The sequence below is a fragment of the Delphinus delphis genome, chromosome 2 (assembly GCF_949987515.2).
Source record: "Delphinus delphis chromosome 2, mDelDel1.2, whole genome shotgun sequence".
Lineage (NCBI taxonomy): Eukaryota > Metazoa > Chordata > Mammalia > Artiodactyla > Delphinidae > Delphinus > Delphinus delphis.
This window is the reverse complement of record NC_082684.1, coordinates 92032681-92052665: the sequence shown is the minus strand read 5'-3', so window position 1 is coordinate 92052665 and position 19985 is coordinate 92032681. Positions and strand designations below refer to the sequence as shown.

The window sequence follows — 19985 nt, the reverse complement described above, 5'->3', positions numbered from 1 at the left end:
ATTCCTTAACCACAAATCCAAGGAAGCATTCTACATAACCAAGATGTCTGCATTTCCTCAAGATTGGCTTGTGCCAACAGTGCTTTAAAATCTAGTTAAATTCTCCACAGTGAAATCCTCTAGCATTTTGTCTGAGATTTCTCTGGCCCCTGTTCTTAAAATAATAGTCATTCTATATTAAAAAAAATTAATTCTATGGAGGTGGTGTTACAGGTGGGAAAGGTATGGAATCAGGTATGTCAGAGTCCTTGAAATCCACCTTTATATCCTTCAGTTAGCATCCTTGTTTTACAGATGAGGAAAATGAAGCTGGAGGAATTTGTGACCCTTCTGAGGTGAGAGTCAGTCTTTGGGCAAATTGAAACTAAAATACTGGACTAATTAATAGGTCAAGGTTATTTCTCCAAGATCGTGCTGTCAGAGATCTTTAGGGTTGCCCTCCTTCAACAGCTGCCTTTTTCACCCTTCCCTATTTCTAAATCCCAACTCATTTCTATTCCCAGTAGAAAGTAATACATGAAAGACCTAGAAACAAAGAGGAAAGGGAAGGTGAAAAATGAATGTAGGTAGTATATTCCTTTTTCTCCTGGATGGAAATGATATCTTACTTCCTACTTTGGTACTGTTTTATCTCCTGATCCTTAAACTAGGAGTTGTATTCATTAAAACAGTCCTATTAAAGCAAAGTGTGCAAGATATTCTGTGGTGTTTATTATTATGGAATTTTAATCATGCTAGTTTGCTTTCCAGAAATAATAGTGTGTTTTCACTGTGAAAGCCCTGCCCGGTTCGGTTCTTTCTTCTGAGTAACTACATTTGATGAGCACATTGATTTCATTGTTAATAACCAAATGAGAAATGGGAGAATGTGCTTTCCCCCAGCACATTTAACATCTTGAAATCAAGCTGTTTTAGCTTTTTCCATATGTTTCTTATAAAGGATGGGAATGAAAACTTGCATTAGATTAGAGTTGATTAGTTTAATAAGCATTTTGGTGAGAGTGTGCTAAGAGTAGGAACCTGGTTTTGAGTCTGAACCTTAGCTTAGGTATCTTGGTGCTTTCTTTGTTCTATATTGAAATCACTAGTGGCGTTTGCTGTACAGATACACTTTCACATGTGTGGCAATTGCTGGTGGCTATTCCTTGTGTTGTTTTTAGCCTTTCCCTTTGCCTCCATACTCTATAGGCTGTTTCATCAGTGGAGCGAAGGGAACTGTCTCATCTTTGAATACTCTTTTTGCCCAGCTAGCCTTTTGCCATAGTGATTTCTCAGCAGTCTGCATTTGGTTTTTCTTAAAGGGTGCCTTCAGCACTTGCTGGTTATGGTGGTTCTGCGTCACCTTACTATATAGGAACATCTTGGGAGTATTGTCTTGATAATTCTCTATGTGTTTTCTCAGTAGATATTTGCTGAATTACTACACATATTGACCCACTTCCTAGATGGGGAAGAGGGAGAGGAAGTGGTAATTTAATCAACAGGTGGTCTTGAAAGAAGCACTCAAGTTCACAGTCATCTAATTAGCAAATGGCCACCATCAAACTTGGCCTTTGCCTCCTGTTTCCCACATCTTTTCTAATGGAGCTTTCTGTTGAGTCTGTAAAGTCGGAAAGCAGGGTTGGGGGTGTATGTGGAGGAAAAGCAAATCCTTCAGTTTAAGCTTTTTTTTTTTTTTTTTAAGCTACTCTGTGCAAGGTCTTGTGGGATTCAAAAAAAAAAAAAAAAAAAAGAAACAATGGCCATTCCATGAAGGAACTTAGAATCTAGAACCTCACTATCCAATGGAAATATAATGATGCCACATATGTAACTTAAAATATCTGGTAGTCCCATTAAAATAGGTGAAATTGATTTTAATAATATATTTTATTTAACCTAGTATATACAAAATATTATCTTCTCAGTATGTGATCAGTATAAAATTATTAATGAGATGGTTTATATATTTTATGCGTGTGCTAAGTCCTTGAAATCTGGCACATATTTTCTCCTTATCGCACATTTCTATTTGGACAAGTCACATTTCAAGTACCCAACAACCATGTGTGCTTACTGGCTACCACAGTCAGTACTACAGATTTGTAAGGAGATGGACATGTTATAACTTTGTGTAATAAGAATTATGCTAATTACAAAGTGCTGTTGAGAAGGAATAACTAACTGGGCTTGGGCGTGGGGCTGAGGTGGTAAGGTAGCCCTAGTGAAGTCTGTGAGGAGGGAACATTTGACCTCTGTCCTGAAGGATAAATCCAGGCGGGAAGGTGGAAAGGGATATTTCGGCCTTGAGCGGAAGTATGTAAAAAGATGGAGCGAATAAGCTAGAAGTTTATATTTTATAAACTCAGTCTTTCTGAAATCTTTAATGAGGCGAAAATCATTCAGTGTCTCAATATCGATTTTTAGAAGAATGATCATGGCTAGCATCAAGTCCCGAGCTTAATGAAATGATGTTGAACTTCTGTGCTTGCTACAGGGATGTTAAGAGAAAAAACACATTAATTTAAACTTCCCTGGATGCCTTTTTAAAGAGAACTAGGCCATCAAAATCCTAAAGCCTTTCTATGGTGTTAAGAAGGGCAGCAAAAATATTTACCATGTAATCTTATTTGGCATGATTCTTTCATAAATGTTTTAAAGGTATTGATGTATTTATTGCTTTATACATACCTTATAGTACATTTTATATCTGTTTCTATCCATCTTATATAAAACAATTTAAAGTTATTATAGAGAGTCCGTTTTTTTGCTTTCATGTCATGTGACTATTCATAGTAGTGCTGTTTTATGACATTTCCAGGATAATATGTGGTGAAAGTGAGGAGTCTGCCCATATACAGCACTATAACAGTGATTGGGGGTGGATCAAATACTATGCTGTTCATTCCAGTTGAACAACTGGGCCGTTAAGGCAGAATGTGGCAAAGGCCTTAGGAAAACCAGACTGGCTTACTATCAGTCAGGGACCACATCTACACTGAATTTTTTGTAAGCTTAAGAAATAAAACACAGAGGCTTTTCTGTGTCTGATACTTAATAGAGATCCGTTACCTTACCACAAGCTGTGGTTAAAGCCATACTCTAATCCAAGGGACTTGATAGGCAGTGTTCAGTACCCAACTCAGAAGGGTCCTGGCTAGAATTTTTTGAGACATAGAAATTAGGAAGATAGTATGAGAGCTGGTATATTACATTTCTTGTTTTCTTGAAGATAATGTCTTCAGTATACCAGCTTTGGAGAGAGGTTTTATTGCTGCGTTCAAATTGTCCTTCTCTTTTGAAAGATCTTCGTAAGAGTTTTGTGCTAACAAGTACTGCAAGTACCAAGTCCCTGTGTGCCTGCAGTGTGAAAAAATGTCAAAATTGAGTATAATAGCTAGCCATGAAGATTGTTTTTTCAGTGTATCAGTATGATGTTACTTTCATTCTTAGTAATAGAAACTCACCAGTGGGGAAGGAAGCACAAATGAATATTGTAAACTTTAAAAAGTAGAGGCTAAGTTAAAAAAAGAAAAATGAAAGCCATTCTAATGAGTCAGTAAAATCCTTTAAAGTCTCATTAATACCCCCAAGTCTGGAGCAAAGCTAACAGGGTAGGTATGCTTAGCTCCTCTCTCTTCTGACTGGGGCAGGAGCAGTGGCTTCTAGGAAATGATGGCAGGTGAACCGGGGAAAGTGCAACTTCCTTCTCTGAAGGAAGTGAAGGCTGAATTGGAAGACTGAGCCAAAGCCTTCTGTCACCCCATGTAGGAATGAGATATACCTACCTCCCTTTCCCCCAATGAGTAGAATGAACCTTGGTACAGAATATTTTTTAAACATTGAAGAAGAGAGCTCAGAGTTCAGGTAAATATGAAACCAACAGGTCAAATAGAGTAGATATTAAAAAAAAATCTTTGACCTCTTCAATGAACAAGGAACTTATAAAAATGGATAAAACAATTAGATGGTAAGAGGAAAATGCAAAGTTATATATATGGAAAGATGAAAAACAAATGAACAATGAAGGCATGTAAGAGGTTCCACAAATGCAAATGAAAAAATTGTTGGAGACCCTTTTCCCCATCAAACACAATAATCATTCAAAGACAGTCACAGCTATTGGAGGTAAAGAGAGCTGGACAGACTCTTGCACCACCTGACAGGATACATTTGTATGAACTTTCTGGAAACAATTTACCAAAGTCTATCATCATTGTGTACCTATTGAATAAAATGTATGAGTTAACACTGATTAAATACAGAAATAGATGCTAAACCTAGTGGGTGAGAGTATGATGAGAAATAGAATGTTTGCATAGTCTCAAATGTCTCCCCATAAGATATTAACACTTACTATTAATTGCAAAACAGTAACTTTACAATGGAGATGGCTGCAGACAGAACCTTCGACCTTCATCAGCTGATCATCACCAGTGATGAGACATATTGATGTAACATGTCTCCTAAAAACACACACACATCACTTCTGTGGCATTCATGCCCAAAATGCATAACGTGAATTTAATAACGAAGTAACATCCGTAAAACTAAATGATTAGCATAGGTACGCTTCAAAAATATTATGGTTTCGAAAGACAAAGACTGAAGAACTGTCCTAGATCGGAGGAGACTAATGAGACGTGACAACTGCAGGCAGCATTAAATTGTAGACTGTATCCTGAACCAGGAAAATGATGTTAGAGGAAAACTGGAAAATTTTGTATAAGGTCTATGGATTGGGTAACAGTATTGCATCCTAGTTAATTTCCTGGTTTTGATAATTGTACCGTGGTTATATTGGGGGACAGTAATAAAAGGTATATGGAAATTATTTGTACTGTTTTTGCAATTTCTTTGTAAGTATGAAATTATTACAAAACTAGTGCTTACAATTTTTTATAAATCTGAAAAACTTCTGACTTCTTTTCAACATTTAGACTAAAACAGATACCTCAGAAAAACCAACTAATCAAGTGTGGCCTGACTCTTCCGATATGATTGTCAAAGATGATATTCTGCGACTTAAAAGTGAAATTCAGGTTTTACAGCAACAAAATCAGGTGATTAAAAAACTTTCTTCTATTTTGTGAGAATTCTCATGACCTCATTCAAAGGACTTTTCAAAAATACAGAGGCAGTATGAGTTAGTAGACAAGTATATTAGCAGGTGATTAAGGATTCCAGTTATTTCCTTTTACTGCTGGTCATAGGGTAGTATTTTCATCGGAAGGTAAGTTAGTATAATTTCAGTTTTCTGGAATTCCTCTAATTGTCTAGGAATTCAGTATTTCTCTAATAGCATGGCTAATAGAGGTATTCTTTCCTCCTTAGGCAGCCCTTGACCGGAAAGTAAAACTGTGCTTATTTATATGGTTGGGAAGATTATCATATTCTAAGATTTATCATAAAGCATCAGTTAACCAATACTTCTCTGGTTGAATGTTTTCATACATTTCAAAATAAATACAGAATTTTAACCTTTACTCCTATCAGAAAGCTACTTGACAAATAAATGAATCTACACTCTTACAAGGCATGAAGAGACTTTTATAGAATTATGAAAATGATATTATGTCAAATAATGTTATAGGGAAAGAGATAAAGCACAGAGGATATCAGAAAATGAGATTAGACTAGTCAATAAAGATGATGGGTATTTCTTCTAAATACTTTATTCTTTTGTATTTAGGAGCTTAAAGAAACTGAAGAAAATCTGAGAAATACGAATCAAGACTTATGCAATCAAATGAGACAAATGGTACAAGATTTTGACCGTGATAAACAAGAAGCTGTGGATAGGTGAGGTCTAGACAGAGGCCTGATGTCTGTCTTCTGGGCTCTCCTTCCCTTCTCTCTCCTGATAACACCCCCCAAGAAAAGATTCGAGAGAAATGATGGTGTGAACCCTCCCTATTGAGATCATAAATTGGAGAAGATGAATCCCTGGCTTCTCAAATTAGAATTTGGAACACATTTTCCATAGAAATAATGTTATGTAGTAAGTTGAGTTCTACAGAACACATCCAAACTGTAGTTCATTGAAATCGTAGAGCTTATTGGCTTAACTATTTTTTATAAGGCAGAAACCTGTGGGAGGAAATATGTCTTCTAAATAGGAAATCATGAACTTTGAAACAGACTTTTGGAACATAACTTACGTGTGAGTTGGTTACTTTAGTATTTGTGTTTAATATAGATAACTTGGAATTTTGGAACCACACCCTCTATTATTTCAATTAGTTTTTTATAAACAGAAGTTCTCAACACAGACTATTATACTCTGTTTGAAGGACTGGGGTATTTCTCACATCCAGATTTCTAATTTTTCTATAGAAACATTTGAAGAAAGAAAATTTTGAAGATTCTCATAAGATCATCTATTGAAAGCTAATTATCACCACTTTGGGTTGGGGAAGACCAATCTGATCTTAACTGTACTTGGCGCTAGAAGGAGGGCGTGGGAAGGAAGGGAGGGAAACCAGTTGTCTCGGTGTTTCTGGTAGTGCTGGCCCTGCCTTAGATTCCGCTGTCTGCTGTCTGTTTCTAGGTGTGAAAGGACTTACCAGCAACACCATGAAGCCATGAAAGCCCAAATACGTGAAAGCCTGTTAGCAAAGCATGCTTTGGAGAAGCGGCAGCTCTTTGAGGTTTATGAGGGAGCTCGCTTGCAACTAAGGTGAGAATGAAAGAGTTTAGCTGCCCCTGAAGCTGTAGAGACAACATTCTCTTATTCCATTGTTTAGAGGAAAATTGTCTGTTCTGCAGCCTTATATTTAGTTGCTGGTTTTGTGTGTCCAAGGTCTGACTTAGATAAGGTGAATAAGGAGATGGCGGCCGTGCAGGAATGTTACCTGGAAGTGTGCAGAGAGAAAGATAATCTAGAAGCAACTCTCAGGAAGACCATGGAAAAGGAGCAACAGGCTCAAGAGAAGAAGGTACAGGACAAGTCTGTGTTGTGTTCACTTCATTTCTCACTGAAACCAGTACACTCACTCTCCTGTGAAACAGGGAAGCCTTCTGTAGAAGTCTTCACGTTTGGCTGTTTCACACTAATTCAGCTCACAAAGTACAGTAAATATTGAAATGATTATTAAAGCCCTAGCAGAAAATGGCATACCCATAGGAGAAAGTGATTCGTCCTTATAGATTTATTCTAAGAGGCAAAAGAGCGTTCTAAAAATAAGCAAGGTGGGACTTCCCTGGTGGCGCAGTGGTTGAGAGTCCACCTGCCGATGCAGGGGACGCGGGTTCGTGCCCCGGTCCGGGAAGATCCCACATGCCGCGGAGCGGCTGGGCCCATGAGCCGTGGCCGCTGAGCCTGCGCGTCTGGAGCCCATGCTCCACAATGGGAGAGGCCACAGCAGTGAGAGGCCCGCGTACCGCAAAAAAAAAAAAAACAAAAAAACAAAACAACAACAACAAGGTGGACCCGAGTACTTTGAGTCTGAAACCCAGGGATCCTCGTTTTGCATGTTTGTTTGCTGCCCAAGTGATTCTATACAGTCCTGTGTGCGCTGCATGGACGTTTTCCTCTGACCCATTTCTGTCAGGACTTAAGCGTCCTTTTATTCTGGGGAAAAGGGCAGGAGTTTGAAAGTGGGTCTCCTGATAGGGAAGGTGGGGTTGTGGAGCTGTGGAGAGGAAGGTCGGTGTGAGTGTGACCTCTTTACAGAGAGTTCTCATCGTCCCGGGAAGCTGGAGGGGCTGCAGTATCCTCTCTACTCCTGCCTGAATCTTCCAGGTTGCCCTTGGTGAGTGTCCAGGAGTGAAATCACACGTAAACAGTTGCCCCTCCTGTCTTCTTCCTCGTCCTGGCTCAAGCCTCATCCAGACACACGTCTGCCTCTCCCTTCCCCTTGGGACCAGCCTGCAGACCACAATTTGAAAGCCACCTGCATCAAGATTAGACAATATTTTTAAAGGCTCTAGTAAATGTTCTATATACAGAGGTTTCTGAGTAAGTTATAGTGAAGCTGACTGTTGCTACCACAGACTTAAAGAGCAGTGAGGAATCCAGGTCACTTAACATTTTGATTATTTTTGAATAGATTAATATGGTAGAAAAACATGCCATGTATACATACCATCTAGTGGAAAAAGAGCTAAGGGGAGCTGTTTTAGTTAGTGCCGGCAGTATGAAAGTTAGAAGGGATCTTAAATTACCTAGAAATTAAAGACTTAGCTCAGTAATGTTTAAAAAAATTAAAATAGGGAGAAGATCTAGTGTGATTCTTTTCTTTCTTTCTTTAAATATATAAATTGGCAAGAACATAAGAGCAGTTCTCTCAAAGAGGTCATTCTTTTCGGGAATATATTTCCTGGTACTTTTAAAAGAATCAATTTGGCTGTAAAATTGAATCTCACGTAATTGGTCAGTTGCAGTTAATAGCTGCTACTGACTGATACTTTGGCTCATGAATGCTTGTGCACTGGGGCAAGAAGGAAAGTTAAAACTGCTATTTGGCCCTCTTCCAAAAACACTTACTGGTTAAATTTTTTTTTTTAATTTTTAAATTGCCATACAGTAAAATTGACTCTTTTTCATTTGGTGTCCAGTTTTATAAATTTTTAACCCATGTATGGATTGAAATAGAATAGTTTCATCACCCTAAAAAACTCCCTTGTGCCATCCCCTTGTAGTTATACCCATCCCCCCACTTAAAGGGCCAGTGTACTTAAAGCGTTAAAAATTTAATTTCTTCCTTCTCTGGGAATTCTTTAGTTTTTTATTTAGATTTATACAAGCTCTTTATATAGCTTAATAGTCTTCATAAGCCCATTAAACTCGAGCAAGCTAGGGAACTGTTAGGATAGTCCTTCTCTGCAAGACGTAAGCCATTTTCCCTGCAGTTGATCTTCAGGTCCGGAGCTTTGGCTACAGACTGTATAAGACAGGCAATGCCGAGAGTCCCTGGTTGTATTTTCCTGTTTCATATGTGCTCTTTTCTGAAACACTTGTTGAGACAGGCTGCAGGTTAAGAACAAGTTCAATTCCAAGTTGTAAAGATTTTAACACAGAGACTTTCCTCACATGTTAACCTGGCTTGTTCGGAGAAGGGGGAATAAAGTCATAAACACAGGACCCTTCAAACTGGATAGTAATCAGTAGAGGCTGTGAATCTGTAGACAAAGCAAAGAGGATCGATATTCCTATTCATAATGCCATTCCTACACACACTAAGGCTCATTTATACAATTGTCATCACGGTAAGTCAGTCCTTAGAAGTTAGAGTTTTTTGACTGTCTGAGGCATGCAAAACAAGTTTAAACATTTTAAAACTATCCAAATATTTCCTTCCCTCGTGTGATAAAAACTTTTTGAATTAGATATTCCTGTAGTATGTTCAAATGGTGGATTCCTATGACCAATAAATTTATTGCTTTTTTTCTGTAAAGAGCGGGAAGCAAAGTTTTCCTCACTGTCGTGGATTGCAAAAATGGCCACATATTCTTCCTATCCCTGAATGTGTGTCTCCTTGCAATGTGGCTTTGTAGCTATTCTCAGTTACAGATAGTCTGTTTCTCATCCGTTGAATCTGACCTTGGCCAAATGACTGACTTTGGCTAATGGGATATTAGTTAACATTATGTAAAAAGACACTTAGAAAGCTTTTACGCATTGGTCCTTGTAAGCGTGATACTCTTAGGAACCCTTTGACCAAGCACTATGTGAAGGATCAGGGATAACCTGCTAGATGATGACACGTGTGACCAAGTCACTGCATCATCCTGGCAGACATTGAACTAACCACCAGACATATGAGTGTCACCATCTTAGACCATTGTAGCCTCAGTTGTCTGCAGAAATCAGCTGAGTGGACTCAGACCAGAACCACTGCCCAGCTGATCCACAGAATCATGAGAAATAATAGGTGTTCGTTGTTCTGAGTCTCTGTATGGTCTGGTTTACTATCTAGTTAAGCTAACTAATATACTCACAAACATACAAACACACGGAAAATTGGTAGCAGTTTTCTTCTTCGGGTCAAAAGGAAATGCAGATACATATGGAAACAACTCCTAAAGGATAGACATACACAGATAAGACAGTTTGGGGATTACTTCTACAGTCAAACAAAAATAATAATAGTGATATATGATGTTTGATGTGACAGTGGACAACTTTCTCAGTCATGTGGATGAGCCTGTCCTATAATCTTAGTACAACTGCACTCCCCATGACCTGACTGAAGAAATGGGTCCCTCAGTCACCGGAGGTTTTCCAAAATCATGCAACACTGAACAAACACGGATTTTATCTTCTTGGCATGTGCCAGTGGTGGAGAAGACTCAGAGAGCAATTAAGACAGAAATAATCCAGGTCAGCTATGAACTGGAAAAAAATCCAGACAACCAGATAGTCAGGAATCAGAAATAATGCCAAAGAGACACAGAGCAAAAGCTCGGTTGCCATGTAGCATTCGTTATGTGAGGTATACTTCCTTGGTGTTGTAGTTTGTGGGCTTCACTGTGTTTCTTCTCATAGCATCTTGGTAGGACCTCCAGAAAACCATTTCTAAAATTTTTCAAACAGAAACTCTCATAGATAATGTTGATCCCTGAGTAGAGGTTTATTAGAGATTTCAGATCAACTGGGTTCCTAGAATAAATAGGGAATATTATATGAATAGTTCAAATTGTTAAATTTTAACTGACACTTGAATGTTCTTATTTGATAATGCTTCAGCTAGTTTTGTTAAAAAAATTTTATACCAGTCTGGGTTTTATTGAAGGATGCATAGCTTTTAGAATAGAACAGTAATTTTTGGCCTATCTCTGAATACAGGTTTTTCAGAAATATAAATTTTTCTGGGCTGTGATACATTATGCGTCTCATTATGGGTGGGGTGTAAACATAAATGTCAGTTTCACCTTTAAAAATAGTATTTGGTCCTGTGGGAATGTATTTATTGTATTAGATGCCTTTTCATTTAATACAACCATCTGTAAATTTTTTGTCCAAATATTTGAGATGTAGGCAGGTTTTTACAAGACAGTTTATTCAACTGATTGAGTTAGCATATAGGAAGATCACTTGTCTCTGTTGCTGTTGTCTATTACATGCATATAACTATTATTTCATAAGTTTGACTTGGAGAATATTAGTGTCATATGAGATATTTATTTGAATTTTGTTTAAAGAGACAGCTATTGGAGGAAAGAGAAGAGTATGTAAGGAAACTGCAGGTGGAACTTGAAGAAAAGTACCAAGATACGCTTATGATGGAAAAGGACAAGTGGCTAAAAGAACAAGAAAATTGATATTAAATAGCAGTTTGAAAATGAAATGATGTTAGCCAAAGCACACTGGGTTAAGGAACAGAAAGAGGTGTGGGCTAAAATTTCTTTCTAGGGCTTCCCTGGTAGGGCAGTGGTTGAGAGTCCGCCTGCCGATGCAGGGGACATGGGTTCGTGCCCCGGTCTGGGAGGATCCCACATGCCGCGGAGCAGCTGGGCCCGTGAGCCATGGCCGCTGAGCCTGCGTGTCTGGAGCCTGTGCTCCGCAACAGGAGAGGCCACAACAGTGAGAGGCCTGTGTACCGCAAAAAAAAAAAAAAAAAATTTCTTTCTAGTCATCATGTTTAAAAAAATGTAGTATTAACTGTTGAGAGACAGCTCTTCTTGAACTGACATTATTTTTAATTGCCAGGTACATACATAATCACTCATTTTACTTCTCAGAATTGGGCTATTAGCAGCTTACTCACACCCGTTTTATTTTTTAAAACTTCCTACCTCTTGACTCTTCAGCCCAATTCAGGATATAATGTTGTTTTTTTTTTAAGAATTAAAAATTTTTTTTATTTATTTTATTTTTGGTTGCGTTGAGCCTTCGTTGCTGCATGCTGGCTTTCTCTAGTTGTGTCGAACGGGGGCTACTCTTCATTACGGTGCATGGGCTTCTCATTGCGGTGGCTTCTCTTGTTGTGGAGCAGGCGGATTCTTAACCACTGGGCCACCAGGGTAGTCCCTATAATGGGATTTGAGGAGGACTTTTTCTGATTCCTCAAAAATGAAACCGTGATCAAATTTCATATTGTGAAATGATTCTGATAACTCTAGACCAATATAATTAACAAATAATTAACGTACACTGTGGATTGGAAGAAAGAAATAATGACTGGGTAGGCTTAGAAGCACAAAACTTTACTTCTATTTCCTAAGTAGCAAGTGAGATTAGAAAATGCTCATAGTTTCCAAGAAAATTAAGAACCAAATTACAATCTTAAAAACCTAGTTGAAAGTGCAATTAGTTCTCAAACTAGGTTCTTCTGACCCCAAGATTGCTATTAATCGGGGTTGGAGCTATCTCAAGATGGAATCATACACCATTGTCCTGTCTTTTGACCTCCCTACTACTCATCTCCTCTCTTCTCCCCCAAATCTCATCAATCTAGTGCTGGCACCTGAAATTCTTTTACTAGTCATTTTTTAACATAAAGTATATATTATGGAATATATCTAGCCAAATATCTATAAAAAAATATGAATGGGGCTTCCCTGGTGGTGCAGTGGTTAAGAATCTGCCTGCCAATGCAGGGGACACAGGTTTGAGCCCTGGTCCGGGAAGATCCCACATGCCGTGGAGCAACTAAGCCTATGTGCCACAACTACTGAGTCTGTGCTCTAGAGCCTGTGAGCCACAACTACTGAGCCTGCGAGCCACAACTACTGAGCCTGCGAGCCACAACTACTGAGCCCGTGTGCCACAACTACTGAAGCCCACACACCTAGAGCCCATGCTCTGCAACAAGAGAAGCCACCGCAATGAGAAGCCCGTGCACCACAACGAAGAGTAGCCCCCACCCACCGCAACTAGAGAAAGCCTGTGTGTAGCAACGAAGACCCAACACAGCCAAAATTAAATAAATAAACTTATTTTAAAAAAATATGGATGACGCAAAACAAATCCCCTATTTTTACATTGCTGCAAATTGTTTTTTAGTTGGATTTGCTAACCAGTTATTTACCAGGGGAGTGAGAGAGACAGCTAATGTTTTTGTGTTTTGTCAGGAAAGCATAAAGCATAGAGCAAAAAAGGCCACACAAGATGACCTTTTTGAGAGAAGCAATACAGCCAGGGGCTGTGGTAGCCAGGGAAGCTGTCTGAGAACTCTGGATACCCAGGAGGTGGGAAACAGGAAAAGGGAAAAGCAAATTTTGCTATTTCACAGTTTTGCCCAGTACTAATTATGTTTGGGTCCATCCCACTACGCTGTTGAAAGTAGAATCACTAAGGCATCTTTCCAATCTTTCCTCTTTTTATTTTTCTTTCTGGTACGCGGGCCCCTCACTGCTGTGGCCTCTCCCGTTGTGGAGCACAGGCTCCGGACGCGCAGGCTCAGCGGCCATGGCTCACGGGCCCAGCCGCTCTGCGGCATGTGGGATCCTCCTGGACCGGGGCACGAACCCGTGTCCCCTGCATCAGCAAGTGGACTCTCAGCCACTGGGCCACCAGGGAAGCCCATGCCCTGTCTTGAACGCAGTTGACTGAGTACAATTTCATATCATAAGAAACAAGATTCTAATGTGTCCAAATAAGTAAAAATGTTTTTTAGATTGTTCAATTTTAGTTTCATTAATTATGCTTACCCAGTGCCTGCTTTGTGGAAAGCCTGGTATTGATGGAAAATCACATATTAATAGTAGAAGTTTTTTTTTTTTTTTTTTAATCATGCGATGATTGTAGTGGCCATGTCAAAGCTTCCAGAAGGTCGCATCTTGAGAGCAAGATAGCCTGACCTTACACAATATACTTAACTCTTCCATGTGATTTATGTCCCATAGATAAGGTCAAAGAGTAACTTTCAGGATTTCCTTGAATATATTCTCATTGACTAAATTTCTAAACCTCACATAATAACTACAACAATGTCTAGATGGTTTTCAAACACTGCTGTGGTTGCTTTTTTGGCTAGCTATTCTAGTTTTTGCTTATTTGAATATTTTTCTTTTCATACGATTTTTCTTCTGAAAACAGATCAAACAAGAACTTATTCAGCAGCTTGAAAAGGAGTGGCAGTCTAAGCTGGATCAAACTATAAAGGCTATGAAAAAGAAGACCTCAGATTGTTGCAGCCAAACTGACCAAGAAACTGCCATTGACGTTATTTCCAAGAAAGAGATGGCAATCATGATAGAAGAGCAGAAGCGAAAGATCCAGCAAAATTTAGAGCAGGAGAAGGAAATAGCCATCAAGGGGGGCTTGAAGCAACTTGAGGTTGAATCGGAACTCAAATATTGTGAAAATATTGCCAAACAGGTAAAAGGCAGGTTTCCTATAGTAAAATTATTGGAACTGCCTGCCTATGGATGAAAACCCGTAAAGTGCTACCATTGAACTTGTTCATAACTTTATACTTAAACGTTTTGTATACCCCAGGGTAGGATAACAATCTTACGTTGTTGCCAAATTTGTCATTATATTTCTGTCACAAAGCTGTCGCCTCTCAGTTTTTCTGTATGTTCTTTCAGTTTACAAAATGTTTGCTCCTCTGAGGTCCGTCTAAACATTAAGATGCCTGAGGTTAACAATGATGGTTTTACGTCTGAATGAAGCACAGTTTAATTATGAATCTTTCTTGTCTAACTTTATAGTAAATATTCCACTAAGGTAGTTATAGATAAGTAAGCTTAAAGTGAATAAGGTATATAACAGTATCTTGTGTTGAGACTTGAGAGTTGAATCTGCAGGCATTCCCCTGCAAATGGGACTTTGTCTATAAATCCCAACCCCTGTACAACCAGATCACCCTCAGAATTCATCAAGTCTTACATTTTTGCCAGAATTGAAGTATCAACCTCCCTTTATGGTCACAAATTCATTCTTGACAGCAAGAAAATTTGCCAGGTGTAAGGCTCTAAACTATAATACGTTACTTGGTTCCAAGAAAGGTCATCCAGAGAAAAGTATAGCTCTGTGTTAACAGAATAACGATGAGTTATTTGATTTATCAATATTATCTATTACAGTGATTCTTGAATTTTTTGTTCTCAGGATGTCTTTACGCTTTTAAAAATTGAAGACTCAAAAGAGCTTTTTCTGTGTTGGTAGTATGTCTATTTACTGTATTGGAAAAATATCTAAGAAATTTAAAAAAGAAGAATCCTCGCTCATACTTGCCATTGGCTATCAGAGAAGAGACATATCATACAGAATGTAGCCTCTGGAGAAGTGCACTATTTACACATGAAAGAATGGGAGTAAAAAAAAAGACAAATAAGGTCCAAAGTTTTGAAAATAGTTTTGACCTCACAGACCATCTGACAGGGTTTCTAGCCCTCAGAGGTCCCTGGACCTTAATATAATATTATTTATTGTATACTTTTAATTTTAGATCTTTTACTTATTATAAAGTCTTAAGATAATGCCTGAAGTACAGTTTTAAAAAAAACATACTCTGCTTTTGATAAATACTTGAAATTCTACCTATTTGTTAAATTGTTATACATGGTTTTACAAGGAATCCTTAAAGTTTGGAAGCATAGGCAAATATAGTAATTGTATCAAGGACATTTTCAATCAGTTAAAAAATAATTTTCTCAACAGAGTTAAGAAAATGTTCTATAGGCAAAGAGACATGTTCTTAGGGGTGCTGCTTAGGTATTTATACAATCACAGATCTTGTGAAGAAAAGCAAATAGCATGATATAGTAGAAAGGAAATGTTCATAATAACTTCTAAAGGAATGTAAATTTCTATAGGAGCTTTATCTTTTCCCCATATTTTTAACTTCCTGGAATTTACCTATAAATGTATTTAGTATTTTAGTGAGAAATTCAGCCCCTTATATCAACTCTGCTTTTGTGTGTGTGTATGGCTATATGTACGTTGTGTATCTGGATATTTCAAACAAGGAAATAAGGAAAGTTTATTTAATAAATGATCTGTGGTCACCCTGTAACAGATGTACAACCAGATCACCCTCAGAATTCATCAAGTCTTACATTTTTGCCAGAACTGAACTATCAACCTCACTTGATAGTCACAAATTCATTCTTGACAGCAAGAAAATTTGCCAAGTGTAGGGCTCTAAACTACAATATGTTGGTGCATGCTTGCCTGTGTGCGTGTGTTTATATGTCGGGCACGAGGTCTGAGGAGGTGGTGGGTATACTGATTGGACAGCGGCTGACACCAAGCAGCCTTCCTGCATGTCTTCTTCTTTTTCCCCAAGATAAATAGGAGTTTGTTGGAAATGGCAATCGGTACTTTGTATAAAGCTTTCTAATAATAGTAGTGGCCATCAAACGTGTATAGATTTCTAATTCCTGCTTTGCCTTTTGCAGTGGATAGTATGGGACATTTAGAACATTTAGAACCCCTACTGTTTGGGGTAAGGTGGGGTGCTTGAAGTCAGTTTAACTACTGTAGTGCAATACAATGTAAATGCACATGAAATCATAGTGGTTACCTGCACATGGGATCTTTCTGAAATTTTATACGTTCCTTTACCTCTCTTCTGCAATTGCTCTCCTGCAGGTAGAAACAGCTGTGCAAAATGCTCGTCATCGGTGGCTGGAAGAGCTGCCGGAGCTTGCAGAGTATAAAGCCCTTCTAAGGGCAGAACAGAAAAAGTGGGAGGAGCTACAAGAGCAGTCTGTGGCCAAACGGGTAAGAGCTCTCCTGGAAAGAAGCTTCAGGAGGGCCTCATCTCAGTCCTGGGAACTCCTACCTGCTCACAGCACTGTGGGAGGATTAAATGTGATAATGCATACTAAGCATAGGGCCTGATTAGTGGGATCTGTTCTCATCATCATCAAGTTGTGGAGGGGGAGAGAATGTGTTTCAGGGTTGTGAAACTCTCATAATCTGGAGCATAACCTTACCCATGGAATGAAATCCCTATTTATCTTGTGGTATCTTTAGGAGAAACTGAGAGAGCAATTAGCTATACAGTATCCTTTCACATGCATGACTACTGTTTTCTGTGCTGTGTCAGTAGTCTTATAATATACGCCCCTTGATAAATAACAAGCTCTCCTTTCCAGAGATGTCATGTCCCTTGACTGGAAACATCAGATATTTTAACCGTTTGTATCCTCACAACTTAATTTATTAGTGTAAACCGGTTCTAATCAAAATGCCAATAAACTGAACATAGTTTTGAAGTTTGGCACAATAATTCTAAAATTTATTTGGAAAACTGAAAGGACTAGAAATTTTTCTAAATGTTCTGGAAAAGAAATAGTAGTCCAGCCCTAACACTTAATAGAATATGTTGGAAAGCAGCAATTCAGACAGTGTTGAGTCACAAAAATAGAATTCTTTTTCATTCAGTACTATACAGACTTGAGAGAGGCCCAACTATGACTAAAAGCTTAATAAATTGTTTCAAACAAGGAAATGAGGAATTTTCCATAATAAATCATCTTATGATAGCATTTTAGAAAAATTGTTTTCCCACCCCCTACACCACAACAAACTCTAGGTTGATTCAGAAGACAAACATTTTTAAATGAGAGTATAGAAAAATTAAAAGAAATGGACTATTTCAGATTTGCATCATAATAACTCAGTTGTGAGGCAACAGGCAAGGCACAGTAGCCAAGATAGGTAAATGGGATAAAATATGTACAAACATTTAAAACATTTGTTTTTGTAATAAAAAACAAGTGAAGGGGATAATAAAAATAAGGAAAGTAAATGAATCAAACAGAAGCGTTAATACTAATATATGATTAAAAAAACAATACAAATTTATAAGAGAATCTGTGGGTGAGTACACCAAAGATATGAACAGATAGTCTTCATGAGAGTCCAAATAGCAAACTTAAGGTGATATTTTATGCCATATGTTTATATCTTCTCTTCTTAATTGTAATGCACAAAATAGATTGCAGTATCAAGCATATGCTACTCTTCTGTTGTCACAACCATTTTAGAAAATAATGTGCGTAACAGACATTGTAAATGAGTCATATGTTGCATTCATAATCTTATTCCACAAGTTACTTAAGGAAATAAATTCAGCATAAGTAAAAAGCTAATATTTTTCTCAGCTTATGTGGTAGTTCATGGGTAGTTCATGTAATGGTTCATTACAATATTCTCTGTACTTTTAGTACGTTGAAATATTTCAAAAGGAAATTTAAGAGGGAGAGAGAAAGAGGAAATAATATGATGGTATGCATATGTGCCTTAGAGCTCAGAAGTTAAGAATAATAAAGTTGATTTTTCCTTAAGAACACAGAAGGTCTGAATATATGTGAATACAGAAATACAGAAACGAGAGGATGGTGTGTTGCTTCTCAAACTTTAGCAGGCATGAGAATCACCTGGAGGGTTTGTTAGATCACATTCCTGGCCTTTGCTCCTGGAGATGCTGATTTGTTGGGTCTGGAGTAAGTCCCGAGAATTAGACTTTGTAACTGACTCCTGGGTGATGTGGTAACTGCTGGTCTTTGGACCACACTTGGGTGTGAGTAGCAGTGTTCTAGATAATTATTCAGCCACAAAACTTAGTGTTTTGTGCAAATGCTTCCTCCAAGCCAAATGAGATGAGCAAGAGCCAGTTTCAAAGCATTTGCTGGAGAGTTCTTATAAGATTAGAGTGATCCATCAAGATCTGTGGAAATTTAAAGCCAGTTTCCAGAGTCCAGAAGTCGGCAAGTTGGTTCAGTGGTTCCCAAACTTTGCTGCACATTGGAAAAATGTGAGGATCTTTAAAAAAATACTTTTGCCTGGCTCCCACCCCAAGGCTTTATGTTTCAATTGGTACAGGGTGTGACCTGGGCTTAGGGATTTTTGTTTTGTTTTGTTTTGTTTGCGGTACGCGGGCCTCTCACTGTTGTGGTCTCTCCCGTTGCGGGGCACAGGCTCCGGACGCGCAGGCTCAGCGGCCATGGCTCACGGGCCTAGCCGCTCCGCGGCATGTGGGATCTTCCCGGACCAGGGCACGAACCCGTGTCCCCTGCATCGGCAGGCGGACTCTCAACCACTGCACCACCAGGGAAGCCCTGGGCTTAGGGATTTTAAAAGCTCCTCAGGTGATTCTAATGTGTAGCAACATCAGGAAACACTAAATCAATTAATGCTGTCAAATTCTCCTTGTAAAATTTTATGTGAGAGGTTGTACACTTTTGGTGAGCTTTGGGCGGGTCATGCAAATTCCCTGGGATCTGACACCTCCACCCAGGTTACCTGTTAATAATTTCCAGGCATCCATTGTGACACGACCTGATTTCCTTTTTGGGAAAGGAAACATGTTTCAAACATGTTTCACATCATTACTGAATTATTCTGCTGGTAGCAAAAGAATTTTTCTGTGAATTCCTTTGTAAAGCTCATCTTAGATAGTGGGTTCCTTTAGTAAACTTAAAGTATGATTCAAAATTTTTGATTTATATCCAACTATTCAGGAACACATTTTATTGAATAAAGGTATGTAACATGTGTCTAGGTATCCATATAGTTGAAGATGTTCGCTATAATTATATAATAGCTGAGAATTAAGGATGCAGACCCCCTGTCTCAACAGCCAGAGCGTATATATGGCATTTCTTTTGACATATATATATATATTTTTTCTATGTCATAATATTGACCTTTAGTCCAGTAATCCTCTACTGTAACAGCTCTTTTACTTTACAGTGAAAATTGACTTTTATATTTTTTGCCTCTGAGTCCTTTTGGGATTTTTTTTTTTTTAATTCAAACAGGAGGTCACAAAAATTATAATCATCCTCATCAGTTCACTCAGTCCCATGTAATTAATTTTTTTCATCTTGATCTTCTGTTAGCACTTTTATGAATTCATCAGTTTTCCATTAGAATTCTGAAAATGCTTATTCATTCAGTTCAGCAGTATAGTCAGTATATATGGTATTGATTCGTAACAGTCACCATTGTCTAGGCCAAGCCTTTGGAGATGGCCAGTTCTTCTTTTACATTTGTATCCTTGTGACTTCTTTGAATTCAATCCAGGGAATATTAGAAGTAAAAGGGACTTGACATCATCATCCGATCTGCTTGTTATATAGAGGACACTAAGTGCAAAAGA

At 38.3% G+C, this 19985-nt stretch overlaps 1 protein-coding gene across 5 annotated transcripts in view; it reads left to right on the top strand.

Annotated features, from left to right (window-relative positions):
* The window catches only part of CEP152 (centrosomal protein 152), a 94116-nt gene that overhangs the window by 50828 nt on the left and 23303 nt on the right, over window positions 1–19985 (top strand). For all 5 annotated transcript variants that reach the window (XM_060003586.1, XM_060003587.1, XM_060003584.1 and 2 more), the window contains exons 14-19: window positions 4920–5042; window positions 5672–5781; window positions 6530–6658; window positions 6782–6917; window positions 13964–14245; window positions 16466–16597. In XM_060003586.1, the coding sequence (XP_059859569.1) occupies window positions 4920–5042; window positions 5672–5781; window positions 6530–6658; window positions 6782–6917; window positions 13964–14245; window positions 16466–16597 (912 nt within the window). The remainder of the gene's footprint in view (window positions 1–4919; window positions 5043–5671; window positions 5782–6529; window positions 6659–6781; window positions 6918–13963; window positions 14246–16465; window positions 16598–19985) is intronic.